The following is a 16,044-nucleotide window of genomic DNA, read 5'->3' as shown; positions in this document are numbered from 1 at the left end:
CTCCACGGGATCCCCCTGGACTTGGTCTCGGACAGGGGCCCACAATTCACATCAGCTGTCTGGAAGGCCTTCTGCAAATGCCTCGGAGCCTCACCCAGCCTGTCCTCAGGGTATCACCCCCAGACCAACGGCCAGACCGAACGAGCCAACCAGGACCTGGAGGCGGCCATCCGCTGCGTTTGCCACCAACAGCCCGCCTCCTGGTCCTTCAACCTACCTTGGATCGAGTATGCACGCAACACCCTCGTCAGTTCCGCTTCTGGCCTCTCCTCGTTCCACGTCGCCTATGGGTACCAACCCCCGGCTTTTCCTTCCCTCGAGTCCGAGGTGGCAGTTCCCTCGGTGGCGGCCCACCTGCGCCGCGCCCGCCGGGCTTGGCGCAACACTCGGGCGGCTCTGGCCCGGACATCGGAGCGCAATCAGCGTCTCGCCAACCGCCACCGCGCGGTGGCCCCTCAGTACAAGACGGGACAAAGGGTGTGGTTATCTTCCCGCGACCTACCCCTTCATTCTGTCTCCAAGAAACTCCAACCTAGGTTCATTGGCCCTTATTCCGTGGAACGTGTCCTGAACCCCTCCGCTGTTCAGCTCCAGCTGCCTGAATCCCTCCGGATACACCCAGTTTTCCATGTTTCCCTCCTCAAACCCGTCACCTCCTGCAAGCTCAGCCCTCCGGAGGTGCCTCCTCCTCCTCCCAGGCTAGTTGACGGTCACCCTGCATTCGCAGTCCAGGCCATTTTGGACGTGAGAAGAAGGGGCAGGGGTTTCCAGTATTTGGTGGACTGGGAGGGGTACGGCCCCGAGGACCGCTCATGGATTTCCCGGTCACTTATTCTCGATCCCACCCTTCTTTCGGACTTTTACAAACGGTTTCCGGAGAAGCCAGGTAAGCCGCCGGGTGGCGCCCATTAAGGGGGGGGTACTGTCACGTTCGCTCCTGGCCTTCAGGGCCTACTTATGGTATTTGCTACTTCTGCCTTCTCCTGGCCTGTTTCCTCTTTGTGTTGCAGTCACTCAAGAGCAGGCTGGAGACGGGAAGGCTGGGCACACCTGTGGCTAATTGCTCCCTCTACTTAAACTGACTGCCTACAGCCGGAGGACGCTGGTTCTTTGTCCGAACTCCAACTCGCTACACGCATGTGGACTTGCCTTCTAGCATTGGACCGCCTTTTCCTACTTTGGGTAATATCGCCCTAAGCTCAGCCCAGCCTTTCTCTTGTTCTCCAGCTGTTCCTAGTTAGATTAGGTTTTTCCATGGTGTCTCTATCATTTCCTGTTTTATGCTACACCATCGCTTTTTGTTCTTAAATTTTTGCCACGCTGTGCCAATAAAAGACTCGATTGTACTCCAAGCTCTCCGCCTCTGCATCTGGGGTCCTAACCCCCTCTGGGAACGTAACAATGTAGCACTGTACACCACGTTCGTAGGGAACAGTCAGAGGTCACCGATGTGGAACCCAAGAAAGCGCCTGCTGGGTTGACTTTTTCCACACTAAATGCATCCATTGCAGTGGCTAATGTTTCAAATGTTGCATATGGGGACGCTGAGCTTAAAGAAAGACACTACTTTGCTCTCTGAGATGTTGCTTGTTTGCAGGCAGTGAAACCAATCAAGGACCTCCAAATGATCAGTATATCTGAGTTCATCATATTTGCAGCTTTATTGACTTTCCATGGACTAATAATCCAATGTTCAAACACAAAAATCCATCAAATCCAGCATACAAATGTTCCTGCAGTAGCGTCACTGGAAATACAACACAGTCCAAACTATGTAATGACACGTAAAACAAGAATACACACATAACATAACAGAAATAATCCAATTTAAGAGCAATAAAATCCATAAAAAATCATTTAAAATAGTTCTCCACAATGAAGGACAATTGTGCAAATAAAAATGCAATAAATACTGCAGAATCCAAAACAAATTCGAAAGAAAAATGCTGCAAAAACACACAAGGCCCCAAAACAACAGCATGACCGAAATGTTCCAGGTTCACAGAGCAAAACAGACGTTAGTCAGACTGCCACCAAGTTAGCCAGGCCGCCAAGGGTGACCGAAAACACTTAAGCAACCGATTTTTACAATCAAGTGTTTACCAAAGACGTAAAACGTACCTTCCTTTTGTTCCATTAACCTGCAGCACTTCTGTCATGCGGTTGTTTTGGTGGTTTATGTTTGTGTTTTTGCATTTGAAGCATTTTTCTTATGCATGTGTTATGTCATGGGTGTCCAAAGTGCGTCTCGGGGGCCATTTGCAGCACAGAAAACAAAAAAAAAAGAAATAAAAGAAAAATCAGCAGTAATTTTACAAGAATAAAGTATTAAGAGAAATCTATTAAGAGAAAAAAGTTGTAATCTAAGGAGAAAAAGTCATAATCTTGCAAGAATAACGTATTATGAGGAAAAAAAGCTTTCAGTTACATTTTAGTAGCATGAAGTTGCAATATTAACGAAAAAATACTTTTTTGGTTTATGTCGCACGATAATGAAAAACAAAACAATAGATAAAGTTGTCATTTTTGGAGAATTATGTTGCGGAAAACGTTCGAATGTTAAGAGAATAAAGTCTAAATATTATGGGAATAAAATCTTAACATTACAAAATGATTTCAGAATAAAGTTGAAGAATTTGAAAATGTAGTAAAAAACAGCAGCAAAAATAGGGGAACAAAAGAGCAAAGATGGAAGTTCATACTAATACTCTTTTTCAAATGCAGGTTTTTTTCTTTACAAAACATCAAAGCGGCCGCCTTGCATCCTTTATTTTTTCAGCATGTGGCCCTCGGTGGAAAACGTATGGACTCCCCCGTTTATGTGATTGCAGCGTTTTAAATTTGCAGCACTGTGTGTCCCGCTGCATGTGCTTTATGGCAGGGGATCTCAAATGCTCTCAACCGGGGACCCGCGTTTTCCAAATGTCATTAAGTCGTGACCCACTTTTATTTAAGTCACATTCACTTTTTTTTTTTTTTACTTTTAGTTTTACACTTTTATTTAAGTCTCTTTTTTATGTTTTACACTTTGATTTCAATTCTTTTTATTTTTATTTATTTGAATTGTTGTTTTTTGATTTTTTGAGATAATTTTTTAGGCTTTTATTGAAGTCATTTCTATTTTTTGCATTTTTACTTGCTTGAGTTTGATTTTTATTTACTTTTTATTATTTGTTACATTTGTATTTAAGTTATTTGTATCATCATTTATTTATGCATGTCTTCATTTTTGTTTATATTTTGTATCAGATTTGTGTAAAATTGCCTGTCATTTTTTTTAAAGATATGATACGTATTTTGTCAAGGAAATGAGGATCAACTGCATGCATACAAATAAGGCATAAAGTCAAATTAAATACCAAAATGAACCCAAAATCATATATTTCACTTATAACTGTGCAATGTGCATATGCCAGTTTAAGGAAGATGACTCAAGCGTTGCTCAAATTTACTTTAAATAAAGTCAAACATTGGTTGGATGTTACACATTTTTGTGTCATTTTTGACTTGCTGTCTGCCAACCACCCAGAATTGATCCGCGACCCACATTTGGGTCGCCACCCACCAGTTGAGAGCCTCTGTTTTATGGAGTTTGTGGCTTCGGGTCATTTCTGTGTTTGCAGCGTTTGTCCCTGTCAAATAAAACAATAAGTCTGTTGTGTAAAATATGGAAACAAAAAATTCCTTCTCTCATTCAAATCTATTTGCTATCTGTTCTCTGACTTTAAGGATATCAACTATGTAACCATATCATGAACGCCACAAAAAAAAACATTTCTGAAAATAAACCCAAATATATCGTCCTTATCACGCTGTATCGCTCCGATACTGCCACTAGTCCTTGGTATCGATGGTATCGATATTTGTATCGATCCGGCCACCCGGTTGTGAGCGCCGATTACGAACCACTACACCACCAAGGATGGGTTTACGCCCTAAGGGGCGGGGATCAGATATTATGTGTTTCAGAATTCACTACGGCAATTTGCTTTACTTCTTTGTAGCTCACTTCAAACAAGTGCACCTTCATTTCCGTGCGTTTAGAAAGTGAAAGGTAAGTCAAATGACACAAAAGGATCCTGCATGCATGCATGGTTTCCTCCCGTTAACTAAATAATATGCTTTAACTCCGCATCCTTGCTGTTATCATTGCATGCACGGCATATCTGGATTGTTATTGTCCACACTTCATAACCGCCTTCATTATTCACGGCACATGAGGACGTAAAACAAAATGCAATATTTGTATATGTCGCGACCGTAAATGAGGACAACGATGGTATTTTAACGTCTACCCGGGCGTCGTAAGGCTGACAAGGAAGTGGGTGACAATCTGACTGCTCTGCACGCAGCCAGCCACACGCTCAGAACTCATGGAAAACCTCATTTCATTCTTGTATTTGGTGATGGTCATGGTTTAATTCACATCACATTCCGCATGTCCAAGAAGGAGTAGAAAGAAGCGAAGTTTATTTCATCCTACCCCTCATCAGTTGCAATACACACTGTATGCTCAATGTACAACCGATTTTAGAATGGTAATAACTTCATAGTAGCTGGTGAAATAGATGATAAGTGAGTAGAGACCAAGTGCTCACCAGAAATGAAGAGTTGGTTGCATCGAAGGCTTTTGTCAAATCCATAAATACTGCAGCTGCGCACTTTCTACAGTCTACAGTACACTGTTTTAGCCTGAGAGCTACTTTTAAAATGACCAAGTCCCAAAGATCTACCTACTACTATAAATATGGAAAGTATATATATTTACTATATTTATTTAAAAAAAAATATGAGTAGGTATTTATGTAGGTTATACATGTATATCAGGAGTGCACGCACTTTCTCAGCATGCAAGTACAAGTCAAAATGATCTACTGTACGTTTTTCTCTAAAACATATAACACATACAAAATGTAACCAGTAAACTCTGAAATTCTATTGTAAATATCCGTGATTCACATCAAAGTAGTTGCTATCACAATTCACTTCATTATGGAAATAAAAATAATTCCACATAACTCCTAAATAGTTGTGTACATAACCTGAGTACTAGCCAAATTAGCTATGTAGCGTTCATTAGGGCACACAGTTCATGTGTGACATCCAGTTAGCATTTGCGATCAAACATTACCCATATACAAGTATTTAAAATGATGATGCAACAGACAATGCAGCCGAAGTCAAGGCAACATATTGAAAAGGTTTCACCAATGGGCACATTTTTAATTTCATCATGAAATAATAGTTTAAGAAGCCAACGTGTAGAAAACACTGGTTTCTGTAGTAGAGTTCATGACGCCAAAGCCAGTAACCAATACACTTTCTTTCTACATAACTAGCCGCTACAAGTGAACAGATAACGTTTGTTATAGATATACACATCTTACCGCAGAGTTAATTCATCCGTAATCAGAATAATAAAGATGAAAGTTGCATCTTCGTGTGTAGCTTGAAACGCCGCGGGGGAGCAAGCGTGAATCAGGAGGGGAGCTTAATGTCAGCTGACTGATGTCATATGACAACTACAAAGTGACGTTTACGCAATCGACCCAAACTATCTTGGCGATCAGCCGGTAGCTCGCGATCGACGTAATGGCCACCCCCGGTCTACAGCATTGGTAACTTCCTCGGGGAGTTCCGTTGGTGCCATGGAAGTTGAAGTGTTAGTTCTGTATCCGTATTGGCCGTCCGCTAGTAATTCATTCTTATTGATACGTTTGTCCAACCTGTTGTTGAATAGCTTTTCAATGATTTTTGAAAATTACGGTAATAAGGGAACTGGTCGGTAGTTTGTCTCCATTTTTAAAGATTGGAGCTACTTTAGCTGTTTTCATTTTGTTAGGGAATTTACCAGTCAGGAATGATAAATGACCTATGTACGCCTCGTTAATAACGCTTTGTATCGTTTCCATTCCTATTCCGTTACAGCCAGTTGATGTTTTTGCTTTACATTTATTAAAAATGTCGATGATTTCCTTTTTTTGTTACGTCAGTGAGGAGCATGGAGTTGAGATTCCTGTCTACAATTCCTTTCCTCTCCTGACAAGAAAATTGGTATCTTTTCTTCCAATTTTGATCCAATATTTACAAAGCAGGTATTGAACCTGTTGACTATAATGTAGACTGTATACCATAATGTACACCACTGTGGCCGCAAGGACCGCCATATACAGGATACACTCCTGATCAAAATCTTAAGACCAGTTAAAAATTGCTAGAATTTGCATTTTGCACATTTGGATCGTAATGAGGTTTTAAGTAGAGCTACAATATGCAAAAGCAGGAAGGGGACTTTCAAAAAGTAATTTATTGAAAACAACAATTAAATTGAAATAGGCTGTTTATCAGCTGATGAAAATTTTAAGACCATCGCTCAAAAAAAACAACAAAAAACTCTCCAGACCTGAACAAAAAATGTTCTCAGTAGGACTCAGTAATGAGTAGCTCCACCGTTCATGTTAATCACTTCAAAAATGGGTTTGGGCATGCTTGATGCGAGTGTTTCCAGGAGGCCAGTGGGAACATTGCTCCAAGTGGTGAAGATGGCTTCACGAAGGGCATCACCTGTCTGGAACTGATGGCCATTTTTATAAACTTGGCTTGCCATCCATCCCCAAGTGTTCTCTATGGGATTTAAATGGATCCTCCACTTTACTGGATCCTAGGTCGTTGGAGCATGAAGAAAGCTCTTCTCCATCCGACAGCTTGACCATGGTCATCAACTGTCAAGTTCTTTTGGACTTAAGCCGGCCTGCACTTGAAAAGGCCGAGAAGATCGTAGAGGACATTTCATCAAGTCAACTCCGATAGACTTTCTGGAGTTTTATTTCAAACTTCAACTATTTATTTACAGGAGCACAGGTTAGGTTGATAACCTTTCAATCAAAGAGGCACTTTTAGCATCATAATCGTCATAAGAATTGTCACGTGATGCTTATTTTTAACAATGCAGTATATTCTCAAACAAGCCAAATTCGACAGAACATTAGATGGCTACAGTGGAACCTCGGTTAGCGTACGCGTCGGTCAACGTGGAAAATTTACACCAAAATTTGTCCGTACATTTTCCAGTTAGTACACGATTTGGCGCACATCTTGTTGTGTTATTATTACACTGTGTGAGTCCATCTGTGTTCTTAAAGTATTTTTTACCACAAAACATCCTTGTTGGGTGCTAATACATGGAAGTCAGCTCCGTTGCCCATCTATGATGTCATAAGCCACAAGTCACAAAAAAGTTAAACACAAAACAGGATTTTATAGGTTTTTTTGCATGGTTTTACCTGGATAAAACATTTGTAAATGCATAAAGATGACAAATTGACACAATTGAACACCAAATTCTAATTCTTTGGCATTAAAGGAAATGCATTAAAATGGCTTCAGTCCCATTTGTCAGGTCAGTTTGTATCAGTTTGTATCCATTGGTATTAAAGAATCCATACATGTGAAGGTCAGTAATGGCATCCCACAGGGGTCCATGCTAGGACCTGTATTGTTTAGCCTTGTCCTGTATGTCCCCCTTAGGCAATATGATTAGAAAACACGTGTCTTAAAGACATCAAGAGTTGGATGACCTCAAACTTTTTCCTATTAAACTCAGATAAAGCTGAAATCATAGTCCTTGGTTCCCAACACGTCAGAGACAGGATTGCAAAAGATATTACTACCCTAGATGGTCTTGCCCTCACCCCACTCAGAAACCTTGGTGTCATCTTTGATCAGGACCTTTCTTTTAGTTCCCAAGTGTCAAGGACAGCACCTTTTCTTTACAAAACATCAAAAAATAAATCAATCAGAAAATTCCTGCCACGACCAAATGCCGAAAAACGTGTTCATGCTTCTGTGACCCCCGGGTTGGATTATTGTAACTCTGTGTTTATAGGTTGCCCTAAGAAATCTTTAAAGATTCTTCAGTTGGTCCAAAATACTGCCGCACGAGTCTTAACCGGAACCAGAAGAAGAGACCATATTTCACCCGTATTAGCATCACTGCACTGGTTTCCTGTAAAATTTAGAACTGAGTTCAAAATTGTCCTTCTTACATATAGTACTAGACGGTCAGGCACCAGTATATCTTAAAGAGCTCCTAGAACCCTATAAACCCAGTACAACACTGCACTCCGTGAATTTACACTTACTTTCCACTCCTAAAATTTGTAGAAGTACAATGGCAGGTAGAGACTCTAAGTTATGAGGCTCCTCTGTTATGGAATCATATCCCCGACTCAATCCAGGAGGATTGCTCCATCAAAGCAAAGCAAAGAATGGACGGGCCCTTTTTGATATTTACATTTTTTAGACCACCCCATGTAGATATGCTGAGAAGTAAGATATATTTAAAGAAAAAACTGCCTGCATCTCAGCTTTGTGATATAACGACACAACGTGGCGCCACCTTTGTGTTTTGCTATGAGTTATTTCTTGAATTCAATAGTGTTTGTTAATCAAAATGCTGGCACTTGCAACTTTATTTTGCTTTGTTTTGGGTCCATTCGTCAGCAGTGATCAAAAGACAAGTAGAGACTTGAGGTGAGAAACACTACCGAATTCAAGAAATAACTCATGGCAAAACAGGAAGGTGGTGTTCGTGTTGATCTCGCTGCCACATCGTGTCTTTGGAAACAATCCAGTCTTCAATGAAGGTAAACGTAACCGTAAATGTTCATTTATCCCTTTCATTCCTCAAGTATGTATTTAGAATTGTTTTCTGCATATAAGGCTATAATTGTAAAACTTTACATTCACATTTTGGGCTTTTTGGAACCAATTCATTGAATTTATATGATTTTTTTTCCATAGAGTCCAGATTGGATGATTGACGCCAACCAAGATTCCGCTGTACTCGTTTGCGATTAATGATCCCTTGCCTTTTGTCTGTAATTTCAGATCCAGCATGTCAGCCAAAGACACGGTGCAACACAACAAAATATCCATCCTCACGGCGTTGTGCGGCGACTACCGGTTGATCCTCAACAAAGTTCATGCGAACGACCTGGTGACCGCCCGAGAGTACAACAACCTCAAAAGTATCTGCAAAGAGGACGTAGAGGGCCATGTGGTGGAACTTGTGGATAAAATCCTAAACAAGGGAGAGGACACCTGCCGTGCTTTCCTGAGTCTCCTGCAAACAGACGAAGACGTTAAGGCCACTTTCCCACAGCTGAGGAACTTAACACTGATCGGCAGCCACCCACCGCACAAGCCCGCTCAAGCATCGTGTTCAGGTGCGGATCAGCCTTGGTTAACACTACAGTGATCCCTCACTATATCGCGGTTTCAATATGGCTCCCTTGCTATACTGCGTTTTGTCAAATAGTAACTATCAATGATCGCAGTTTCATGGTTGACTACGGTCTATTATTAGTCGAAAAACATTGAAAAGACAAGTTATATGTAGTATTGTGGTCACTAGACATCAGTAATGACATGACGTTAGATGACATTACCGTTCATACTGCATGGAGACTGGCTACTGAGCCAGCAGAGAAGAGCCGTATGCCATGGCTGATGTCCAGTGGAAAAAAAAGGTTCTCCTCTACGTCTGTCATGACAACAAAGTTTGCTGGACGATGACTGTCCTACAAATTATTGCCGATAAACAATATTATTATCAACATTATTTTGAGATCATTTTTTAAAATTAATGTAACGATAATATATGGCATAATAATGCAAGTAAAAAGGGAGGACGTACGGTAGTCACCAAGGCAATTCCAATTGTAATGTGTCATTTTTCATGACACCCTTATTTTGTTTGCACAATTAGACAGGATGTGGCACTCTTATTGTGAAGGCCGGAAGTGTATTGTGTGTATTGAGAATGTTTATTGACGGACAAGACGAGCTGGAAGCAAAACTAAAAGTGCCTCTGGACCTTATTTCACCGAAAACCTGCACAACGTCTGCGGGCATAGTAAAACGCTCGCTTATATTAGCAAGCGGTAAAAGGCAACACGGTGTCGCACACACAAAGCCGCTTTAGCATGCTCTGCTAAACTAAGCTAACCCAGCTAACTTCCATTCACGCTCCGTGTGAGGAGTTTTCCCGCCAAATTCCGCTCGTGTTTCAGGCCGCCGTATCAACATGTTTATTTCAGGAGGTGGAGTTAGTGTTGATGATGATATTTCGCCACAATTGAGCGGTCCGCCCGGGAAATACTTCCCCACACAAACGTTCCTTCTTGTAATGATGACCTGTTTGGTAGCGAGAGAGAAGAAGAAATCAAATGCGCATGCACATGTCAATGTATCGAGGCCGGCAAAATTGTTGAGTTTTTTTTATTTATCGTTATCTTTGTCCTCCTTCCCCACTTCGTTTGAAACACTTTCTTTAGAATCAGTAAATTGGAGAAGCTAACTAGTTAGCCCGGTAGCTTGCCATGTCTGTTATGCCCCTTCAGTGATCCCATAGGCTGAGCAATGTGACGTAAACAAAGAATAATAGGAGTCTAATAATGGTAAAACCTGTATTTAGAAAATCATAAACAGGTTTTCTAACTTCTTCTCTAACTCCGAAAATATTCCAGTTAATATATTGCAGAAATCATTTATAACTGTCATTTATCACAGTTTAACAGTGATAAATGAGGGATTACTGTATACTGTTTTATTATTACTAGTAAAATAACAGCACTAGTAGGATTCATAGTTTTCCTAACTCTGTCTTTCTTTAATTTCCTTAGATGGAGAGGAGAAGGTGAGTTGTGATCTTCAAATAGCACATGACGATGCAACGCAATCAGAGACACTGGTGGCTTTCAATTTGTTGAATTTTTTTAACAAAAAAAGTATGGACATTGAATTCATCGCTTCCGGGGTCAATCTGTCACTATTATAAATTATAAACAGTATAGCAAATGTTTTTAGACATCAAATTTTAACATTCTTAATGGCCATGTCAGTTGAAAAATATACACTGTAGTATTAATAACATATTGACCTCAGTGTAAGACAAGCCTAAAGCCAAAAATGTTATTCTTAATACAGTGGAACCTCGTTTGGGTAGGCCTCAGGTAGCGTGTTGAAAATTTGAGGCAAAATTTTGCCAGTTGATGTGTATCATGCATGTTCCGGTGTTAATACACCGCATGAGTCCAACTGTGTTCTTTATGTATTTTTTATCACAAAACTTTGTCACTTTATCACAACTCCTTGTTAGCAGCCTATTAGCTTGCTTAGCTTAATACCTGGAAACCGGAATCGGAAGTCACTTATGTCGCCCATCTATGATGTCATCAGCAGTTGACTCTGTACTTCTTTGCTAACTAACACAGTTACACCACAAGCCTTAGCTTTTTTTTTTAATAACCCATAATAGTGCCAACATTGTGGTAAAGACGATGACAAACATTACTGAATTCAAGAAATAGCTCATAGCAAAACACAGAGGCGGTGTTTGAGACTCTAAAATGTGAATATTTTTTTATTTTCTTCGTCATCCATGGAAGCAGACCTATTATATTTGTGTTTTAGGCAAAACAAGATATTCACACACACCATCTGTGACTTTGGACAACAGTGATCGACATTTTTTCCTCTTTGATGATACGATGCGGACCAAACCACTAACTGTTTGTGTTTGGTGCATATCGATTTGTGCCTAATTTGTGTGCGAAACAACAACAAGCATCGGATGACTAATCGGTGGTTGCAGCAGTTTGTTTGTTTGTTTGATAAATCGAAACCTTGAACCACACTTTTAGAGCTGGTCTGTGTACAGGTTACTGGTGTCATTTGTGTGAGTGACTGGAAGAAAAGCCCAGTCTTGCTTGGGGAAAAGTTGTTAGCGCCACCCGCTGGCTTGCATGTACACATCCCTAGACCCTTCATAGAAGACTATCTGACTATCCCTATTGCCTTCAACGGGGTACATTAAAACATATTTCAAGACTTACTCAACTCAGTGTATTAATTACATTAATCATTACATTAATTACATGTTTCTTTGACTGTGATGCATTTCACAAAATAAGTAAAATGTGCAAAATAAGACAAATACCACATTATGCAATGTAAGTTATAGAAAAAGTACCATACTTATTTGAAACATTTCATCTAAATAACGTTCTACTACTATCAACAATCGAGACACGTTAGTCTTTTAAACACATTTACAAATAAGAATCCAATGAAATAATGCTGGCAACTGTACAGTTTGGAAAACTGTGTGGCACAAACATCTGGATAAGAACAAAGTGGAAAGTATGAAAGTAACACAACTAATACAGTCAGCGAAATTGTAGCCTCATTTAGCACCTCTCCGGTTACTTGTTGTTTTGTTGCACTGGGAACACGAGCTGTGTGGGACTCCGACTAATCCTTCCTGAGGTATAATATTAAATTACAAGTATTAAAGGAAGACGCCTAATTCCCCTAGTCAATTGCATATTTACAATCTGAAGACTAAATTTGGAAGTAATTCCAGACCGCGGACATACTCATATGAACCGATATTGTCTGTTATTATCGGACATGCGGAACAATAAGCTTTATTAACAAGAAAATGTTGAAGAGTTACAAGAAGTCCCACTAATGCTGGTATGTATTTAATACGATAACGGAAAGCTGAGATGTAAGCTGTTTTTTTCTTTAAATTGACCAAGCATTGGATTGGTTTTAGCGTTTTTAATAAACAAATGTGAAGCATATGCATAAAAATAAAGTGACGCTCTCCTCCAATTTTGGACCAACATTTGCAATAAAAGTGACTGCTGTAATTAATAGATTAGATTGAGATCGAGAACCTTCCCACGGCTGATCATGTAAGATGATCGATGAACGAATGGAATCCGAGTCACGGTCTAGAAGACCAAAATTTTAAGGCCAGTTGAAAAATTTTGCAGTTCATGGCGCCAGCCATGACAAGCTGGCTCTCACAGTTCGGTCTCATTTCCGGAAGTGACGTCATCGGAGTACTATCACTCAGGTAAACAAACATAGCAGTGTACGAGACAGAGGATGTTTACCGTGATTATAGCTAACATTTGAGCAATGTGTCAATAGTTTTCGAGGAGAAAAAAAGTGAGACGCATTTGGAGATGAAATAGTTATATAGTTATATACACTCCTGATCAAAATTTTAAGACCAGTTGAAAAATTGCAATAATTGACATTTTGCACTGTTGATTGTTGGTTCTAAGTACTGTAGAGCTTCAAAATGCAAAAAGAAGAAATGGGAGTGACACAAAAAAAATTGAGTAAGCAATTAATTGCAAACAAGCATTAAAGTGAAATAGGCTGTTCATCAGCTGACCAAAAGTTTAAGACTACAGCCTTTAAAAGCCAAATGTGTGTTCAATGTCATTTTCTGTCAGGTATTCACACTGTCGTGATCTCTTGATCTTGATCTCAAAAAAAGCTTTCTCTCTTTGAACGTGGTGGGATTGTTGAGCTGCACAAGCAAGGCCTCTCGCAGCGTGCCATTGCTGCTGATGTTGTATCGCAGTAAGACAGATAGTTCTTCAATGATCCTGAAAGTTATGGAACAAAAAAGTCAAGTGAAAAACAAAAAATGTCACTGACCAAATGCTTCTTCTAAAGATGCTTCTTGATAGCGGTCATCAGTGAAATGATCACTGCAAAGAACAGAACTCGAGCTTCCGGAATCAAGCTGAACTGCGAGAGCTAGTTTGTCATGACTGGCGCCATGAACTGTAAATTTAATTTTTGAAAATTTACCCTTCGCTTTTCAAAAATCTAACAATAGAACATAATTACAAACAGTATATAACATATATAAGCAAAGTTGATGAATCATGTCAGGGACCCTTTAAGTGTCACTCACCTTGCGGAAACCATTTTTTATGTTTTTAATGTCTCAGGATGAGCAGTACCAAATAACACACTGTCCCGTTGGCATCTGTTTGATAATAAACAACGTGGATTTCTTTGACGGCACCACAAGAAGTGGATCCGACAGAGATGCAAGTATGTTATAGAAGTATTCAAATCCACAGCCGTTCGATATTATCAAGCCTGTCAGGTCTAACTGGAAATGTTCACGTTCCTGCAGATTGTTTGGCCGAGGTGTTCGGCTGGCTTGGGTTCCGAGTGCTGATGTGTAAAAACCAAACAAAGCAACAGATGGAAGACACGCTGGAGATCTTTAGTTCTCTGAGCGACGCTGCAAAGCTGCAGGATTTGAACGCCAAGGAGTTCTGCGGCAGTGGATTCACTGATCTTCGGGACGCCCCTGAACATGGCGACGTCTTTGTTTGCTGTGTTCTCAGTCACGGGGCAAAGGGCGTCGTCCTTGGGGTTGATTTCCAAAGTGTCCCCATTAAACAAATGACTAGAACTTTCAAGGCAAGTGACCAGTCACCCCTCACTGGCAGGCCCAAAGTGTTCGTGATCCAGGCTTGCCAGGGCGTTCTCATGCAACGTGGCGTGTTGTTACCTGAACTTCAGACGGATGATTGCCTTTTCATTCCCGAGGAAGCTGATATCCTCATTGCCGTGGCAACTGTTGAGGATTGCAAAGCAATGAGGCACAAAAAACATGGCAGCTGGTTCATCCAGTCTGTGTGTAAGCACCTGAAGGAGGGCTGTCCCAGGTATGTTTCAATCTCACTTTAAAATATTCACTTAATTGTGATCACAGCATAATGTGTGCTGTTTTAAGGGGTGAAGACATGGTCGCCATCCTCCACCATGTGAATGACGAAGTAAGCCAGCAAGAGGCCTCCCGAGTAGCTGGTGAAAAGAAGCAAATGCCGGAGGTTCGATTCACCCTGAGGAAGAAACTTGTGTTGTCACCGCAGCACATCTGAAATTCAGTCAGCCAAAGTCACGTAATTACATAATACCAAATCTTACCAAAGTAAGAGAAGTTAAGTCAGGGCATGCGTGTACTCAATTCTCCTATCTGTCTTTTACATCATCCGCTATCTGTATTTTTAGAATTACAACAAATCCAAGTTTTTTTATACTTGATATTGAACATATATATATACATATAGTGGAACCTCTGTTAGCATGTTTTTAGGTTAATGTTGAAAAAGTACGCAATTTTCTTGTTAGCGTCTTGTTCTGTTGTTAATACACTGCTGGAGCCCAACTGTCTTCCTCATGTATTCTTATCACAAAACATCCTTCTTTGTTAGCGTCCACAAAATGGCATCCAGAAGCCGTCGATGATGTCATCAGAGGTTGACTCTCAAAAATGTTAACACAAAACACTTTTTTATAGTTTGACATGAATAAAACGCTTTGAAATGCATATAAATGAGGAATGAAAGGGTTTTCTCCAGGTACTCCGGTTTCCTCCCACATTCCAAAAACATGCATGTTCGGTTAATTGGAGACTCCAAATTGTCCATAGGTATGAATGTGAGTGTGAATGGTTGTTTGTCTATATGTGCCCTGTGATTGGCTGGCGACCAGTCTGGGGTGTACCCCGCCTCTCGCCCAAAGTCAGCTGGGATAGGCTCCAGCATACCCACGACCCTAATTAGGATAGGCGACATAGAAGATGGATGGATGGATGGATAATTATAACTTTATTCCCATAATATGTGGACTTTATTCTTGTAACATTATAACTTTTCTAGTAACCTAATTTTTCCAAAAATACAATTTTATTCATTGTTTTGTTTTATTACGACTTTTAAAAAGTAATGTCTTTCTTTAATATTTCAACTTTTACCTACTAAAATGACTCAAATTTTTTCCCCATAACATTATATTGTTTATCGTGAGATTACAATTTTTTTCATTCAATATTGTGAATTTTCTCTTGTAAAATTATAGCTGATTTTCCCATTTTTGCTGTTCTTATATTTCGTTTTTAATTTTCTTGTTTTATATTGTATTTTTAGAATGTGCCGTGGGCTTCAAAAGGCCCCTGCACCGCACTTTGGACACTGCTGTCTTTAGAAGGTGATTAATACAATTGCTAAATTACAACCACGTGACCTAGAAGTTGTTCATCACGGTATGATGCTTGAAGGGCACACAGTGAATATGATAACATACAAACTCAATATCTTTGTACAGTGTTTGGCAGAATAATTAACATAACGGTGTATACCGTATGAATTATTT

The 16,044-nt window shown here is 40.2% G+C and overlaps 1 protein-coding gene across 2 annotated transcripts; it reads left to right on the top strand.

Annotated features, from left to right (window-relative positions):
* Positions 1–3,907: 3,907 nt before the first annotated feature.
* Positions 3,908–15,324, top strand: LOC129177131 (caspase-8-like). Of its 2 annotated transcripts, none has more exons than XM_054767923.1 (6): positions 3,908–4,054; positions 8,890–9,227; positions 10,686–10,699; positions 13,824–13,929; positions 14,015–14,555; positions 14,624–15,324. In XM_054767923.1, exons 2-6 carry the CDS (start codon positions 8,897–8,899, stop codon positions 14,769–14,771), a joined length of 1,140 nt encoding a protein of 379 aa, XP_054623898.1. In that variant the 5' UTR covers positions 3,908–4,054; positions 8,890–8,896; the 3' UTR covers positions 14,772–15,324. The 2 variants fall into 2 exon arrangements, with proteins under 2 accessions (XP_054623898.1, XP_054623899.1); XM_054767924.1 differs by lacking the exon at positions 3,908–4,054 and adding an exon at positions 6,075–6,095.
* Positions 15,325–16,044: the final 720 nt, after the last annotated feature.

The sequence above is a fragment of the Dunckerocampus dactyliophorus genome, chromosome 2, assembly GCF_027744805.1.
Source record: "Dunckerocampus dactyliophorus isolate RoL2022-P2 chromosome 2, RoL_Ddac_1.1, whole genome shotgun sequence".
Taxonomy (NCBI): Eukaryota; Metazoa; Chordata; class Actinopteri; order Syngnathiformes; family Syngnathidae; genus Dunckerocampus; species Dunckerocampus dactyliophorus.
Note: the sequence above shows the minus strand (reverse complement) of the source record. Positions and strands in the feature narration are given on the sequence as shown.

Excerpts from the sequence above, each read along its gene's own strand:
- LOC129177131 (XM_054767923.1), top strand. The coding sequence starts at position 8,897 with ATGTCAGCCAAAGACACGGTGCAACACAACAAAATATCCATCCTCACG. Across the intron at positions 13,930-14,014 it reads TGGATCCGACAGAGATGCAA|ATTGTTTGGCCGAGGTGTTC; the intron begins GTATGTTATAGA and ends ACGTTCCTGCAG. Across the intron at positions 14,556-14,623 it reads CTGAAGGAGGGCTGTCCCAG|GGGTGAAGACATGGTCGCCA; the intron begins GTATGTTTCAAT and ends TGCTGTTTTAAG.